Consider the following 18,261-nt stretch of genomic DNA (forward strand, 5'->3'; position numbering starts at 1 on the left):
GATTGATGACTGTTAAAGTATGTTGTAGGGTTGTTGATCATATCAATAATAGTATTTTGCTTACATTAAGTGCAATATTTATACATATAAATTTGTAAAATATATTTTTATTTAATTGAACTCGCATAGTAAATGAATGTTAAGAGTATTTGGAAAAGTATGTAACATATAACAAAAAAACCATAAAATGGATACTTTTTTCCTATAACATTTTCTAGCCGGAAGTAGTGGAAATTTGAGATTTGTTCTCTGATGATCCTCCAAATTTGGAGGAATTGAAAGTGTAATTGTTGAATAAATATGGTGGCATTCAATTGGTTATTAAGATGTTTGGGGGAGATTTTTTTTTATAAAAAAAATCATGATAGAGTAGAAATATGATGCAACATTTTTGGCAATATTTGTCAGCTTGGAATATTGGTTAGTGGGCTAAGACGTCACACACTCCACCTGTATTAAGTCTCATCTCATACAATACATTCTTTCCTTTTCTTTCTTTTTTTGAAAAAATTAATCTTAAATATTTAATAATTCTATAATTTTGCAAGAAATAAAAAACTATAATTAATTAATTATTTTTATTTAATATTATAATAACCAAAATCACATTTTTAGTAGTAACTAAAATTTAATTTAAATACTAAATACAAATTTGAATAGTATTTAATTCTTTTATGCTAACAGATATTTTCTTTATTTAATCTGAAAAGCTAATAATCTACAAGCAACGATTAGAAACAGAAATAGCATTGTTGGCCACACTGTAGGCCACTCTATTACACTTTCTTGAAACAAAATTAAAACTTTTAACTCTCAAACCAAAGTGCAATTAGTATACCATGTTTTATAAATAAAAACTCTAAACACATTTAATAAAAATGAAAACTAAAATGATTTATTATCTTAACATTTAAATTATATTTTAAGTATTATTTTATTAAATTAATTATTTAAATACTTGATCCACTAATTTACATTTTTGTGATACCATTAATTTTTAAATTAAAATTTAATTGGAAAAGTATAAAATCGTTAATATTTAAGACTAAAATTTTCTTTCAATTAACACTTTTTTTGGTACTTCATTTTCCCTCTACCTTTTAAAATACATTTTTGTAGTATTGAGATTGTAGAAGGTTATTTTTACGAGAAACATTTTTTTATCCCCAGTTCTTGAGTTTAATTTCTTTTAATCTCTACCTTCAAAATAATATATATTTAGTCATTAGAATAAATTTTGTTTCAATTTAGTTTTTAGATTTTATAATATTATAAATATTTGATATTTGAATTTTCTTTCAACTATGTAAAAAATCGAAAATAAGTATTTAGTGAAAAATCGAAGTTAAAAATGTAAATCTTAAAAATCTATGGATCAAATTAAAAAAATTATATTTTCACAGATATTGTCTAACAAAATCTATTGACCAAATATATATATATATATAAATAACTTTCCACAGTATTAGTTATACGAAAAAGTAGTCTAAAAGGAAAAGGAAAAAGAAGTAAACCAAAGTCTCAATAAAAAAAAAAAAAATTAAAATGAAAGAAAGAGAAATGATAATAACAATAACAAAAGTAACGAAAGTTGACGAAAAAATGAAACGAAAAATGCACTAAAGACGAAAAAAAGAACCCCATCTCCTTAAATAATTTTTAAACAGCCTTTTTTTTCTCATTTTTTTAAAAAAGTCGAATTAACCCAGAGTATTCATGGGTTGGATTAGGTTAGATTGAAAGATTTTTAGACTTAACTCAATTGTTTGAGTTGTAATTTTTTTCAACCCAAATAACTTTTATTAAAAAATGAACTCAATTCAATCCAACCCAATCATGAAATATTTGGGTTGGATTGGTTCGGGTTAATGAGGTTTTGTTCTAAAAAAAGCAAAACGTAAATATATAAAAATCTAATTTAATTATTTTTATATATTGAATTAAGATTAACAATTCAATTTCAATTTATATAGAATTTATATAGTGATTTTTTTTTATGATGAAAAAACTACTTGAGAGTTGTTGAAGAATAAATTATTAAAAAATATTAAAATTAAATAAAATTAAAATTAATATATATAAATAATTATATTATAAATAATAAAAAATATATTTTAAAATTAATAATAAATTCAGATTAGTTTGGATTGATTTGAGTTATATTAGATGAATCCATAAACTAATCAAACCTATAAAATTTTCATTTATTTGAATCCAATAACTCCGATGGTACGAGTTGAATTGGATTGATGAATTTTTTGAATGATGGAATTTTTTTTACCACCCTTAGTTAACCCCATCGAGTCCAAATTTCCAAAACCTAAGTCCGAGTCTTGTCCTCAGTTTTCCGGCCTACAGTTCACCAGAAGAGAAGAAGAAGTAGTTGCTCGATTTTCTGGTCCGACCGTCTCCGATTAAGATGGACTACGAGAACAAACTCGTCCTCGCTCCTATGGTTCGCGTTGTAAGTAGACCAAATTATAATATTCATTGCTTGAGTTGCTCTCACTACTTGATCGAGTATATCTCCTAATCTTAGTTATTTTTAAAAATTTCCCGCTCGGTTGTCTCCGTCTAGATGCCAAACAATTTCGTGGGATAGTTTGAAGCTAGATCAGTAAATCTCTTAATCATAGTTATTTCTTGCTAAATTCCCGCCAGATTTTATCTTTTTTGGATGCTGATCAAAGTTATGGAGAATTGTGAATATAGTGAGATTATATGTTTCGAATTCCGACTTAAGCTTTTTCATGGGTTTCCGTGATTGGTCCTTCTTCTTTTCAGGGAACGTTACCGTTTAGATTATTAGCTGCACAATACGGTGCAGACATCACCTATGGAGAGGAAATTATCGACCATAAGATGATCAAATGCGAGCGTAGATTAAATGGTACTTTTATCCTCTGTATTGTTCAAAAGATTTAAGTAATGCGAAAGTTATGAAATTACAGTGTTACTCTGTTCATATGAAGTCTATTTCACCCAGAAAAATGATAAATTGACTTCATCTGTAACTTCAATCCTTGGAGAATTTTTCGCTGTCAAATGTTTATAATGGGCACTGGAGTTACTATGTTCATTTACTGATAATTATGGTTATGTTTGTTTAACATTATCATTTATTCAATTTTTTCAATCTTGTATCCGAAGCCATAATAATGTGTTGGAATTTTCACTTTCTTCTATAAATCTGACTTTAGAAGGAAATATGTTGTGATTGGTAAGCGGCTTAGGAGATAAAGGTTGCATTAAGCATATTTTCTTCCTTTTTTCCTCAATCATAGTCTGGTGAACTTCTTATACTTCTCTCTGTCATCCAGAGCATCTTGGTTCAACTGATTTTGTAGAGAAGGGGACAAACAATGTTGTTTTCAGGACCTGCAGCCTAGAAAGAAAACGAGTTGTTTTTCAAATGGGTACTTCTAATGCTGCGAGGGCTCTAAGTGCTGCTCAAATACTGTAAGTTCGATACTTACATTTTTTCCCTTCATTACACAATCAGGTTTTACGAGTTTTGGTGGCGGCTATCGTCACTCCGTATATATTTTTAAAAATTTTTTTGTTTGTTTGTTTGTTGATATATGTCATATGTGAGTGGCACTGCCAGCTCATCCACACCTCGCTTTGTACCGTATTATTGTTGTTGTTGTTTATCCTTCAATTAATTTTGTGGATTGAACTTAATTTAGTGGCATTTTTAAAAAAAAGTTACTTATTTAATTAATTATTCGATTGATGTGATGATCATGATTTATCTCTTAGTAGCCTCTTTTGTGGATCGGACTAATTTTTAGAGGCAAGTTTCTTTTCATTATTCAGTTTAATGTGATCATCCTGATTACCGTATGAGGTTCATTTGGCTTAGTTGATTATGTCCTGTACTCTTCCGTTGTGGGTCATGGTTAGGTACTAAGAGGGAAAAAGAAGTGAGTATTCTTTTGTCCAATTTCTTACAAAATGAAACCTATAATTGATTAGGCATAGATTGATGATCAACAATGTTACAACAGTATTGAGTCAAGTAGTTGCTATGATGACAGATCAAAACTTTGGTCCAAAATTTTGGCAAATTAGGAGGGAGTTCCCATTCAATTTGGCCGTGAGAATGGGTCAGTTTCTTGATACCTTAATTGTTCACTAATTAATTGGAAGTTGATTGCTGTTAGCAGTTGCATTATATCGCTAGGCTTTCTATGCATGAGTTTTGTGTTAGGAGAGAATTGAGTACCTAATTGGAGAAGAATGCTTCTTTTTCTAATGAAGCCATATTTGTATAAGTGATGGAAAATTTTCTTTTTTAGGTGTCAAGACGTTGCTGCAATAGATATCAACATGGGTTGCCCTAAGTCATTTTCCATCAGTGGGGGCATGGGTGCGGCATTATTGAATAAACCTGACCTTATTCATGATGTATGCAATTCATATTCTTACGAATTGATATAATTTCTGATTTATTCATTCTCTTTTGTATTTCTTATAATATTACTGGTATAATACCAAAAGATTAATTTTGAATGCAATGATTCTCTCCTTCTAAACGAGGGAGGAGGTCTTTATTTATAAGGAAAAGTGATTACAAGATGCTAACAGAATAACAACTACTAACTAACTAACTAACTCTTTGGTACACCATATTCCACCCCCCCAAAAATCAGACTCATCCTCGTGGATGACAATTAGGACGGCAACTGGAAGTCATTGGGAGCAAAATAAGGTTTGAGATCAGCAACATTGAATATTAGATTAATATGTACGTCACAGGGCAACTCAATGCGGTAACTTGGTTTGGTCGTTCGGTCTGCGAATGAGAAGTAGCACTTAAATGCAGTCTTCCACTCATCCCTCAACCTTATTCGAGTCTGATAGTATTCACTCTTCAAAGTCCTCTTTTGAAAAAATAAAGGCTCCTCCAAGTTGATCGAGTAAATTACCTATTCTATAGATTGGAAAACAATATTTCACTGTGATTCGATTGGTAGCTCTACGATCCACGCACATTCTCCAACTACCATTTTTTTAGGAGTAAGTAGGGCTGGCACCGCACACGGGCTCAAACTTGGTTGAATATGCCCTTTATTGAGCAAATCGTCGATATGTTGATAAAGGATTTCATACTCCTTAGGACCCATCCTGTAGTGAGGCAAGCGTGGTAATGTAGCTCCTAGAATTAGATCAATGTGGTGCTGGATGTTAAGGGGGCAGCCCCTTGGGTTCCTCTCTAAGTTGAGGGAATTCCTCAAATAACCTTTGTACCTCCGAAGGGACTTCAACTTCTTGTATATCTTTGGACTTTTCAGCAACAACAAGTCCTAAAATATCAGCTTCCCTTTCCTTTATCAATGTTTTGCCTCTGATTGTAATAAACAAGTGGTTGTTGTCTTTTTTCATCATCTTTACTCCCTCATCATTCTTCTTGTTCAATGGGAGTAATACAATCTTCTTGTCCATCCATTAGAACTCGTATGTATTTTCTCTCCCATTGTGCAAGGCTCGAGTGTCAAATTGCCACGGTCTCCCCAAGAGGATATGGCATACATCCATCTCCAACACGTCACATACAATTCAATCTTTGTATCCACTTCCAAGTGAGAGGGGAACCGTACAAATTTCGTTAACTTGTACCTCTCCACCTTTCTTTCACCCAACCAATCTTGTATGCATTCGGGTGAGGTTCCACCTTGAGGTTCAATGCTGTCACAAGCTTCTTGGACACGAAGTTCGCACTACTTCCACTGTCTATAATCACGTTGCACACCTTTCCATTCATTGTGCATCTTTTCTTAAAGAGACAATTGGCGTTAAAGGTTGGATTCTCCTTTAGGAGTAATTAGTACCCTTTGGAGAACACAAGATACTCTTTCTCCTTCATCCGGCTCAATCAATTCAGCTTCATCTTCATGTTCTTCACTGTTTTCAGTCAACATTTAGGAGTAACTAGTACCCTTTGAGGACATGCATTGGATAGGTGGCCAGCTTGGCCACATCGAAAACACTTGCCCAATGAGGGCCGATTGTAGGGGGTTTGAGTTCTTTTCTTGAAACTGCCTCGTTTTTTTTTTCCTCTCTCTTCAGTCCCTTTTTGAATTTCTTTCTTTTTTTCTTTGGTTGAAGATGGTGAGTGTGGCTGGTCGGATGTCTTATTAACATCACTTGTTTTCTTACTTGTATGTGGATGCTTCCTATGCGGCTCTTCTTGATGAAGTCTTGGAGCGAATTTCATTCAATTCCTCCATAGTTTCAGCAAAAGAAATGGCCTCAAATAGTAAGTGAAAAGGTTGTAGTTTTACTTTTTCTTTGATGTCCATGCGTAGGCCTCCCACAAATCTTGCTATTAAATGTTGCTCATTCTCCATCAAGTTTGTCCTTGCTCCTAGCCGATGGAATTCTTCAATATAATTAGCCACCAACCATGCTCCTTGCCAACAGTTTTGATATTGTTTGTTCAATGTTTGTTCATAGTTGGGAAGAAGAAACCGTTCTTTCATCAATCTTTTCATCTTTTCCTACGCGTGAATCGGTCACTTGCTATTCCTTATTGATTTCAAGTTGATCCCACCAAGCCGAGGCATCAACTTTTAGCTTCAAGGCTACTAAATGCACCTTCTTGTGATCGGCAGGATTCATGTAGGTAAAGAAATTCTCCGTATTTTTTATCCAATCAAGGAATGATTCAATATCACGCTATTGAAAGTCAGCAAGTCTATCTTCATTTTGTAATAATGCGAGTCACCTCTATCTCCATACCTCTCTTCTCGTCGCCTTCTTGGAGTATAGAACTCCTCTTCTTGATTATATTCACTCGTTGAGTCCTGATTTTGGTCTTCTTGAAGCCTTTCTTGAACAATTGGATATTTTCTTGGGTTTTCTTGGAGCTGTCTTTGAAATCTTGGAGCTCTTTCATGATGAATTTCTTGCTGATTTTGGAAAAACCTCAGTCGCCATGCCCCGCTCCATGCCTTCCTCTCCTTCCCCAATGTTGATTGAAAACCGGGTCATCTTCATTATTTTGAGGAGGGGCTGCTAGCTGATCCACCCTCCTAGTAAGTGCTTCTATCAATTCTTGAATGCTACTCAAAGTTCCATGAATTCCCTCCAAAGAATCTTCAACGGACAGCAAGCATATTGTTGTAGTTCTTGGAGAGAGGACAGGTGTGTCTTCCACCTCTTGTTCTTGCTCACACCACTCATCCATGTTCAGGTTGGCAGCTCGTCGGTTGGCCATCAGTCCAAGGATTCTTGGAGTACTTTGATACCAATATTTGGTGTAATACCAAAAGACTAATTATGAATGAAACGATTCTCTCCTTCTAAATGAGGAAGGAGGTCTTTATTTATAGGGAAAAGTGTTTACAAGATGCTAACAAAATAACTACTAACAAACAACTACTAACTAACTCCTTGGTTAGTTTTACAGAAAGGCCCCTTGGTACACCAATTACTTACTTAACTTTATTTATTTGTTTTTCCAGATTCTGACAACATTGAGGAGAAACTTGGACATTCCAATTACCTGTAAGATTCGACTTTTAAAGTCATCCCAGGATACTGTGGAGTTAGCTAGACGAATAGAAACTACTGGTGTTTCAGCTCTTGGTGTTCATGGAAGGTAATCTTCGAGTTTTTGCAGTTTCCTTCTATTTAAGATACTTATCATTTATGCCAGAAGAGTTTAGTTGTAGAGTAGGGTCAACAGGCTGTCCCTAAGCAAGCTGTTCCAGATACTCACGGATATATATTTTTTAAAAAGGAAACCGTCTCTTCATTAAGATAATTAAGATAATGGAATGAAACAGCTCATAGTACAAGATTAACAACAATGTTTTCAACAAGATTAACAACGTTGATTTCTTTCTAGTAACTCTAGAGTTTTCAAATACCTCATCCCAACCATTTGATACTAAAAAGCGATCAATAAGTGACCGCGAAGCCACTCTCCCTTCTCTGGATCACGTGTACCGACCATTAGATACGGGAATTTCCAGAAGATGTGCAGAAGCTATGAAATTATTGAATTTCCTCATTTCTTTTGTTACTCTTCCCACGGGGAATCGTTCTTGAACAATTCTAGTTATGTTAAAATCTCCACCGAGGCACCAAGGTTCTTCACAATATGTAGAAAGGGATGATAACTCAGGCCAAACGTATTTTCTCTCTTTATAATCAGTTAGTCCATAAACATTGGTGACCCAACATATTTTCTTGTTAACTGGTTTACATTTCATCGATAATGAATAACCTCCTTGTAGGACTTCTATGACCGTCATCTTGCTTTCATCCCACATAGATAAAATGCCTCCAAATTTTCCATAAGCTTCAATACACACCCATCCCACATCTTTCGAACTCCATGGGGCTTTAATAAGTTTAGCATCGAAATGTTCCCTTTTTGTTTCTTGAATGAGCACCAAATCTGGATTTATCTTCCTTAATTGCCGTCTAAGCACCAATTGTTTTGATATGTCGTTAAGGCCTCTTATATTCCAAGTGAAAATCTTCATAACTCAAGGAAAAGTCTGCTCTTCCTGCCCTTCTGGTAGCTCTTTTCTTGATCATTCATCAAAAGAACCAAAAAGAATAGCCTAAGGCATTGAGTGAGGAAACCCCCTTCCACAAAACTAATAAAGGAGAGCCTTCCAATTGTTAATAATCATTAGAAGTCTATAATTACGAAAGAAGTTAGTGTAGTTTGTGCACCACCAAGAGGTTGTAGAGTGATTCTTATCACATGGACTAGTTGTACAGTAATTCTTATTATAGACTAGTGAATTGCATCTTAAATCAACATGTACTTTTGGAATTGATTAAGAACAATTCTTCTCATGCAAATTGATCCTTTTTCTCCCTACAAAGGATTAATTTGGTCATCTATGTTAGTGCGTTGTTCTCAAAGTTAATATGGTCATTCAGTTAAAGCCTACATTGGCAAAAGTTTTTTCTTAACTAATCAAGGAGAAACTTGTTGAAGCTGTCTTAAACATGATATCAGGCAGATAGGGTGATATACATGTATGGACCTTGAAGGCTTTAATACTGTTGTAGAGAACAATGAAAGAAAGGCTTGGCTTGAACTGTAGAAGCAGGGATGTGGAACTGGACATTCATTTTCTATAAAACATTTAGATGTATTTTTCTGCTTTAAGAAGGCCAGTAACTTTAGATGTCTCTTGTGTTCAAGGCCTAAAATTTGTAATTTGTTCTAAAGAAGATAGTAGGTTTGAGAGATTGCTAGGAAGGAAGCAGAATATAATATACTACCAAGCATGCTCGGAGGGCAAACTTTAAAACTATGGTGAATATTTGCTTTGCTGTGCTGGGAGAGCCCACTTGTATAAAATGCTGCTGGGTAAGGGGGGGGGGGTACTTGAAATCATTTTAGGTTGGCATTGAATTGTATAATTTGCATTACATCAATGAAAAAAATTGAGTTGAATTGCATCACATGAAAACAAAAGAAGGTGAAAGAATAAACTAGATTTGATCAGACCTTTTAGTTCCTAATGATACTTCTGTAAGCTTTGCATGAATGCATTGTTTTCATTCTATTTTAATTGGTTTTTGTAGTCATGCTCGATAACTTGCAGAAGAGTTGCAGATAGACCAAGAGATCCGGCTAAGTGGAGTGAGATTGCAGATGTTGTGGCAGCATTGACTATTCCTGTTATTGCAAATGGTGATATCTTTGAGTTTGATGATTTTCAACGGATCAAAGTTCATACAGGTATAAGGAACTGTTGTTTATTTATTTATGTATTATTATTATTTTTTTGGGTGTGGGTGTGTGGGTTAATAATTAGAATTATTTACATCTGATTGTACGACGTTTGCTAAGAATCTGCTTTTGTCTGGCTCTTCCTCTTTCATTTCCTTTACTGGTCTACTTGTAAATAAAACAGAGAACAGCCATATTTACTAGAAACACTCGTTTATCTTTTGATATACCAACAAGTGAAGCAGTATGGTGATAGTGAGTTAGTTTTGAACTAGAGGTAGAGGTCCAAAACGTCTTATAAGTTTCCCAGCTTCAGTGATGTACTGTCAGAAAATAGTCTTGCAAGACTAATCAAGGCGTGTGCACGCACAACAGTTCTAACCGTGGACTGTAAAAATCCAGTTACCCACTAATTGCGGAATATGGAAGAAACAAATTGGAAAAATTTTCAGTTTTTAACCTACAGGGCTGAAATAGTTCCATTGCTTTTGAATTAGCAAATAAACTAATTACTGTAGAAAATCAACAAGGACCACTTTTATTGTAGGATTTTTTTTTTTCCTTGGTGTTAATTCAACTTGTTAACCATGTGAAATTGTGTGAACACTTGGTCTCGAGACTGTGCGTTGCTTTGCTGGAAGAGAGCGTGGTTAAATTTAATTGACGTGAATTAGAACTATAGCAATGTTGTGATCCATCAGCAATGCAGCTTGTTGGGCTGACTGAAATGCTATTTCAAGCAGTTTAGGCTTTTACTCGTCTGTTCATTTTCTTTTGCTTTAAATATGAAAACAATCTGGTATTTCGCAAGGTGCTTCCTCAATGATGGTTGCTCGAGGAGCTCTTTGGAATGCTTCAATCTTCTCTCCAGAAGGAAAATTACCATGGGAAGATGTGAAAAGAGAATATGTTAGGAAGGTGAGGTACTTATCATATACACAGTTAATTCAGCCAATTAATTAATTAGAGTGAATGCTTTAGAGCTTTACAGTGTCCTCGCAAGATTTTAAATATATATAGACACACATACACAAACAAAATTGAAGTGATTGATTTCTTGTGTTGAACTCAGAGCATCTTGTGGGATAATGATATCAAAGGTACAAAGCACACGCTAAAAGAAATGATAATGCATTATTCTTGCCTTGAACTGCCAGAAGGAAAGGCCTTGATAAAATCTGAATCATTGGCAGATATAGCGTAAGTAAATGCAATTAGTTTACAACAATATTGCCATCTTGTGAACTCTGATGGGTTGCAAGATATGATCATTTTAAGCTAGTTTTGAACTGATTCGCCACGCTAGTTTGAAGCTAACTATTCTATCTTTTATTTTCTGTATGATATTTGATATATAGGAAACTTTATGGTGAGGAAAATTACTATCAATTTGTTCAAGAGAACCGGTTGTTCAACGGAAGTAGATGACGATGTTTCCTAGTTCAACTTCCAATCAAAGATGCTTGTTCCTATACTTCAATATAGAAACCAATGAGCTCTCAGTAAAACCCATTTAATTGATTATACAGATACATCAGGTATATTACTGTATCATCCTTTGGAATAGTATGATGTTGAATGCTTACGGCAGCATTATAATTATATTAATATATTTTTTCGCCTTTCACTCTTATTATGTTGAAAACACCGAGTTAGTTACCTGCCACAGTTAATGTCAGTGATTATATCCAATAGACACTTCGGAAACGAAATGGCACAGTTATTACCGTTACCGCGTTTTGTTCTACTTTTAGAATATTACTGATGCCTTCGCAGTAATACCTGGGTTTATTTGCGGTAACTGGGCTTATTTGCTTTTCTTGAATGCCAGTTTAGTATCCTTTGGTGTTTGAAGCAGATAGGTTAGAGGTAGTATAGAAAATTTTCCATATTACCTCCATTCATTATTTGTCACAAGAGTAGCATTTAAGAATTACGTGGGGTCTACGAAATAATAGATAATAAATTAATTGATCATTTAATGACGTGTCAAAAAATGAATGAGTGCAGTATGTGCTTTGATAGTATTGGATTTCGTTTCCGGATCAACCTCATCCAATCAACTATTGGACAATAAATGTTAAATTATTCTAAGATATTAACCCATTCTTGCCCCTGCCAACTGGAATGCTTCATTCATATCTGCCTTTAAAGTCTATAAATGCAGGTTTTTTTCTTTAGTACATGACCTTCTCCTAGTGACGATATAAATATGGAACGATCAACTCCTAGAAATCCAATTTAAAGTAATATTTTGTTTGGGTCATAGAGAATTTAACCACATAGAATTTAGTATCGTGTTGAAGACGTCTCATCCATAGTGAAAATGTTCGTAGCCCTAACTTATTTGTTCCTTCTAATTGCGATTTTCATTTTTAATCACCGTTGTGCCAATTGGCCTTGCAGGTTCTCTCCTACTGTGATTTTATAGTGTAGCCTTGTCGCGATTTAAAAACAATCAATTCTTTATAGAACCTTCTATTATGATATCATGATGTGCACTACCGTAGTGGGTGATTTAATTGTCACCGCAACAATTAAGTATTTTATGACTTAAGCAAAATGTTAGTTTTCATTGGTTTTTTTTAATGATTAGTCATTCTACACTTCAGAGAGTCATTTGTATGACATTCATAACTGTGGAGACATGAGTTCAAATCTCTTGAGAGAGTGCATGTCAATTTTTGCTAAGCTACACTCACTTTTATGCTTAAATTATTCTGGACAATATTATAAATGAGATTCTAGCTTTTCTTTTCTTTTCTTTTTAATCAGGTCACTTGCTTTCCTTAGCTGTCATAGTCGTTATAATATGCAACATTTCTGTACATTTTTAAATTTATTAATTCAGTCGTTGAAATTTATAATCTTTTGAGGTAATAAATTCGTTGGATTTCGATTTTTCTCCTTCCATCTCATCACTGCATAATTCCAAGTTTGTCTTTTGTTTTTGTTTCTTAAATAAATAAAATAATTAGGTTTGGGAGACCTTGAGCTGAAGATGTACGTACACTTTAGAAGAATTTTATCGTTTATCAATTGTAATTTCTTTATGGCACAGTCACTCCAAATTAGTATTTGAATTTCGACTACGTTGACAAGACTCGCATCATTATTTTGTCTGGCCAGATTCTTATGGTATTTGGCATCACAATTTACCAATTAACTCATCCAAATTGCATCAGTGAAAGCACATTATTGTAAAGTTCAATGCTCGACGATTGTTTTTGTCTCTCGTAAGTTCTAGAGACTTGATAGTTGACTTTCCAACATCTAGAATACTCACTATCTAGTCAATTTTAAAATTTTAACTTTTTAATAAAGTTAACAAAGCACAAAAAAGTTTGATAAAGAAAATCACTTTTTTTTAAAAAAAACTATTAGTACTCTTAATTTATCAATTTATTTAAGTAACATAAATAAAAATATAATGACAAGTATGAAATATTTTTATTAGAGCTTTATTTACTTTTTTTTTTTTTTCTTTTAGTACAATAAGGGGTACATAGGATTCAAATCTCTAATCTAAAGAAGAGTACGAAATCAACAAACAAGGAAGGCAGAAAATGTAAAATAATAGATAATCAATACATAGTTTTACGTGATTCACTAACACAATTTTATTAGAGAAAATGTTATAAAATACATAATAAATAACGCCTCTAGGGTTTAGAAAGCTTATATAGCATATTTCTCTAAATTTTAGGATCATAAACATAAATTACATAAAAATGACAAATACATAAATAACTTAAGATTCGGGAGCATTGCCTCCACTAGACCCCGACTCATTGACCAGTTAGTAAGATCCCTATATCGTTCGAAGTGTTAGAAAACATATTCAAAACATTTTTGCTGAGGAAAACAGAAATAAATTATGTTCCTCGTCTCCGTTTCTGTCGTCAAAGGTGTACAGCAGATAGAGCATTATCGTCCAATGAAACAAAGTATGGAGATGATTGAAAGGAAAAAGATAAAAAGAAGACAAAGGGAAAGTAGAGTAACAAATAAAACAGAAGTTGAGATAGAACGGAAGAAAAGAAAATACAAAAAAAGATTGAAAAAGATTATAAAATTTTAAGTTACAAAATCCGGTGAAATAACAATTTGGCCCAATTTTTTAGGTCAATATATCATATTATCCCTTCTAATTTATAGTTTTGTTTTATTCAATCCTTAAGAGGTCAATTTATTATAAAAAAGAAATATTTAGGTCGTAGTGAAAAGAATATATATATATGATACATTGAAATAAATATGATACATAGAAATAGGTGGATCCGTATTATCTATTTATTATTTCAATAAAAAAAACCCAAATAATTAAATGAACATAATTCCCCGTATTTTCTTCATTTTCATATATAAGCTGTATACGGAAACGGAAAGGAAAAAATCCCTCTCATCCGGGTCCTCACTTCCTACCAAGGTTTCTTCTCTTCTCTTCTCTCCTCTCCTTCTTGCTGATCTATGTATGCACTTCATTTTCCTCATACTATATCCAGATCTAATTTTTATACGTTCCTGCATTTTTGTTGAATCGAGTTTCTTCTTCTTGTGGGGTTAAATTTATTTTCGTATCTGAATCGATTTGCTCTCATTTTTCTTCAGATTCGCATCTCTTCCTTGCCTTGCTTCCAATCCATCAATTTCTTATCTTTGGGTTTCTTCTTTTGTGTTTACTTGTTTCGGTTTCATTCATAAGAACCTCTCTTTATCAAGATTTCTAGGTGATTGCAGATGTTGGGAACTTCCGTTGGAGTGCGAATTACAATTTTGTATGTTCCTTGGCTTTGAGTGTATTGTTTTTGTTCCTAACTTTTGGGGTTGTGCTAGTTAGTCCGTTTTCCTTCAAGTTCTTTTCCCCGAGTTGGATCGTTTTAATGGGATATCGTTTACTGCATAAGTTAGTAGTTTTTATGTTTAATCTACTGTTGAAACGGTAGGTAATAGACGTATCATAGGTTGTATTTGGCATTGGTTATTGTTTTATCTTCATAAATATTTAAGGGAGCGTTTTCTACTGTTTAATTTTCTTTATATCCAGTGTTTCGTGTGGTTGCACGTTCATGGTACAAAGTCCATGTTAATTATTTTAGTGTACACATTTTGCGAGGGTTTACTATTTTCAAATACCGTATATTCAGGCACTTTACCATTTCTGTAACGCCTTCAATATCAATTACATCATTTTCCATCATCTGTAGTTTGGTCCCACAATCACCGTGATGCTCCCAATTACTTGCTCTTATTTATGCGTTAAGCCTGTTGCAAAAGATTTGGTGCCACTGTCGAAGCATTTTCTGACAAACTGCGATTGAGAATGAAAATTGATTTTTATTCCCTACTTCCATCGCTCATCTAATGGGTAATCTGGTGTTATTAGTGTATCTTTCAGATTGAAATGTTGACACTGGATAGCCTAAGTTGGCTCTACTACATATGTTGTCTTAAGAAAATAATCGTCTCACTTATTTATTTATTTTGATGAAAACAACAACTCTCATTGAGAAAAAAATGAAAGAATACAAGGACATACTAAAAAACTAATCCACAAAAGAAAGGATCTCCCTCTACAAGAAGGGACTCCAGCTATGCAACATAACACATATAGCCTTTGAAACCGATGCCCACAAAAGAAACGCGAAAACGGACAAGAGACGAAACCTCACTTGGGACCTTTTGCATTTGCGTTTTATTTCATTGAAATTATAGTTCTTTTTTTTTCCCTATATAGGAGAGGATCTTTGTAGTAATGCATATTCTGCTCAAGTGTTTGAATGTGGTGCTCTTCTAACATTTTCGAAAGAGGCCTAAGTATTGATAATTGATATTTGGAGTTGTTTTTCTTTTCACGACTAATGACCCGTAGATTTGGATTGTTCATTAAACTTTGGTTTAAACTTTCAATTACCAACGTCGGGTTTATATCTTATAGGAGCTCATTGGTCCTAGAAAGTAGTTGAATTAGTTGCACCAAGTATTTGTTAAAGAATTCTAGTGATCACTGTTTTATAACACTCGAGCAAAAATAAGCGATGTGATTTTGTGCCTAGATGTAGGTGTGGTGCCTGACATTCTGAGCCCACAATTATTGCTTTAGCACAATATTTGTTATTATACTAGGGTTAAATCAAATCAAAGAAAGGACAAAAAAAAAAAAAAAAAAAAAAAAAAAAAAAAAAAGAATACTGTAAGTTCATCTTCTTCATTTGACCTCACTCGATTCTCTCTCGCTCTCCACCAATAGATGTGGTGGAAAAATGGAGATGAGACTCAAGAGGAAGATTTGGAGAGCAATATGTTGAATGATGTGGGAAATGGGAGTGGGATAGTTATGATAAGTCCTATGTTTTAGATGTTTAGATGTTATATTGTAGTTTATTTATGTGAATTTGTAGCTATAAGTCTAAGGAAGTGACAAAGAGAAAGACTTGTAATATTTGAGTTATATTACTAAGACTCGTAATATTTGAGTTTTGTTTCCATATTATTCACGGCTAGTGACCTTTATGTCTGGGTTATTTACTTATTTTTTTATTCATTTAATATTTACCTTTACCTGAATTTTTATATCTTGGGAACTCATTGTTATATTGAAGTGGCAAATTGTCAACTTGATATGGCATTAATAGCCTTTCTTGATCTTAGTTTGTTGGAATCCACTCTCATGTTTGCTTTTAATACTAAGATGAATATAAATAAATGAATAATATGGGGAACTGAAGCAGTGAAAACATTTTGATTTATAGATCTGCAGGATTTTCTCCTCCTATTGCCTTGTAGGGTTTTTAGCTATAAAGTAGGTAAATGGTTTTACTTTAGAGTACTAAGACCTTTTCTTTCCTTAGTAGAACTCTGTATTAAATTAATGGCATGGCTTTTATTCTGTTTTCCCTCCTCCCTCTTTCCTCTCTATTAGTATTTCTTGGCATTTTTGTCTTTGAGTTTTTTTGACACCTTGAGATCCTTCCATTCCATTGTTTGGTAATGGTATCTGTTTGTTACTGAGCAAATTTGTTTGACAATTTGAGTTTCTTTGCAGGTATTAGAGTAAGAAATGGAGCTGGATAGCATTAAAGATGCATTTGATCGTGTGACAAAGAAGCAGAAATTATCTTCTTCCAAAAGTCAAGAAGTAGCTGATAAAATCCATCTGGAATTGGAGCAGGTGCTACAAAAAATACAGTTAGCTGATAATCCGGAATGTCCAATTGATTTGAGTTCAGTTGCTGCTGAACTCAAAGCTAAATTGAAGGATATTGCCCCACTCACTCAGCTTGAAAGCACACAAAAGGAGTTGAATGCTGCTCTGACCAAGTATCCAAAGCTTGTTGAAAAATCTTTCAATCCAGATATATCAAAAGCTTATAGAAACGTTGATTTTGATAGGCATACTGTTAATCAGATTATTGCTAGTCATTTCTATCGCCAGGGTATGTTTGAACTTGGTGACTGCTTTATTAGTGAGGCTGGCGAGTCAGAATCTGCTGCCTCGTTGAGGTCTCCATTTCAGGAAATGTATCAGATCCTTGAAGCCATGAAGTCCCGGAATCTAGAGCCAGCTCTGAACTGGGCTCTGAATAACTCAAATAAGCTTAAGGAATGTGGGTCGGATCTTTTGCTAAAACTTCATAGCATGCAGTTCATGGAGATTCTACAGAAGGGAGATAGACATGATGCTTTGAAGTACGCTCGGACCTACCTGGCTCCTCTTGCATCGAATCACATGGCTGAACTTCAGAAGCTTATGGCTTGCCTATTGTGGACTGGAAGGCTTGATTGCTCCCCGTACTCTCATTCACAATTATTATCAGTAGCAAATTGGGATAAAGTTGCTGAGGAGCTTATAAGACAGTTCTGCAATTTTCTTGGTCAGTCCTACGAGAGCCCATTGGGTGTAACGGTTGCTGCAGGGGTCCAGGGATTGCCTCCCCTCCTGAAGTTTATGAATGTTATGGCTGGGAAGAAACAGGAATGGCAATCTATGAAGCAGTTGCCTGTTCCCGTGGAGTTGGACAGAGAATTTCAGTTCCATTCCATCTTTGTTTGTCCAGTGTCAAAGGAACAGTCAACCGAAGAAAATCCACCAATGTTAATGCTGTGTGGCCATGTCCTCTGCAAGCAGTCTATCATGAAGATGTCTAAAAACAGCACAAAATCGTTTAAGTGCCCCTATTGTCCAACAGACATTGATGCTACACGGTGTAGGCAATTGTACTTTTGACGCTTGCACAAAAGTCATGGTTAATGTTGTATGAAACTTCCTCTCTTCAACTGAACCAATATTTGCTGGATTTAGTTGTATGGTGTAACAAAGGGTGTGAAATGGGGGGGAAATGATGGTCAGTTGTGTACTGTTTGTTGCTGTATTTGTTGTAAATACATATTCTTTCTACGTGTTGGAATGTAGAGCAAGTCACTACACAGACATCTTTTAAGTTTGATAGGTTTACAGCATAGGAGTGTGCTTAGCTGCTTCTGGAGCTCACCTCCTACTAAATAAATATATTTCTCTCCTTTTATTTTCTCAACATAAGTATAATTTAGAT

At 34.1% G+C, this 18,261-nt stretch overlaps 2 protein-coding genes across 7 annotated transcripts; both read left to right on the top strand.

The window, feature by feature from the left end:
• Positions 1–2,305: 2,305 nt before the first annotated feature.
• LOC120072590 (Aldolase-type TIM barrel family protein) lies at positions 2,306–11,342 on the top strand. Of its 3 annotated transcripts, none has more exons than XR_005480544.2 (9): positions 2,306–2,464; positions 2,785–2,890; positions 3,321–3,459; positions 4,302–4,410; positions 7,470–7,606; positions 9,582–9,718; positions 10,521–10,632; positions 10,782–10,909; positions 11,068–11,342. XR_005480544.2 is itself a non-coding variant. In XM_039024985.2 (9 exons), exons 1-9 carry the CDS (start codon positions 2,420–2,422, stop codon positions 11,135–11,137), a joined length of 978 nt encoding a protein of 325 aa, XP_038880913.1. In that variant the 5' UTR covers positions 2,306–2,419; the 3' UTR covers positions 11,138–11,342. The 3 variants fall into 3 exon arrangements, 2 of the variants coding, with proteins under 2 accessions (XP_038880913.1, XP_038880914.1); XM_039024985.2 differs by having other exon boundaries at positions 10,521–10,627; XM_039024986.2 differs by lacking the exon at positions 7,470–7,606 and having other exon boundaries at positions 9,562–9,718; positions 10,521–10,627.
• Positions 11,343–13,973: 2,631 nt separating this feature from the next.
• On the top strand, positions 13,974–18,243 carry LOC120074447 (protein RMD5 homolog). Of its 4 annotated transcripts, XM_039027570.2 has the most exons (3): positions 14,103–14,138; positions 14,321–14,487; positions 16,755–18,243. In XM_039027570.2, exon 3 carries the CDS (start codon positions 16,770–16,772, stop codon positions 17,934–17,936), a length of 1,167 nt encoding a protein of 388 aa, XP_038883498.1. In that variant the 5' UTR covers positions 14,103–14,138; positions 14,321–14,487; positions 16,755–16,769; the 3' UTR covers positions 17,937–18,243. The 4 variants fall into 4 exon arrangements, with proteins under 4 accessions (XP_038883497.1, XP_090167896.1, XP_038883498.1 ...); XM_039027569.2 differs by lacking the exon at positions 14,321–14,487 and having other exon boundaries at positions 13,974–14,138; XM_090311770.1 differs by lacking the exon at positions 14,321–14,487 and having other exon boundaries at positions 14,101–14,181.
• Positions 18,244–18,261: the final 18 nt, after the last annotated feature.

This window comes from Benincasa hispida, chromosome 3 (genome assembly GCF_027475165.1).
Source record: "Benincasa hispida cultivar pf3 chromosome 3, pf3_genome.v1.1, whole genome shotgun sequence".
Classification (NCBI taxonomy): domain Eukaryota; kingdom Viridiplantae; phylum Streptophyta; class Magnoliopsida; order Cucurbitales; family Cucurbitaceae; genus Benincasa; species Benincasa hispida.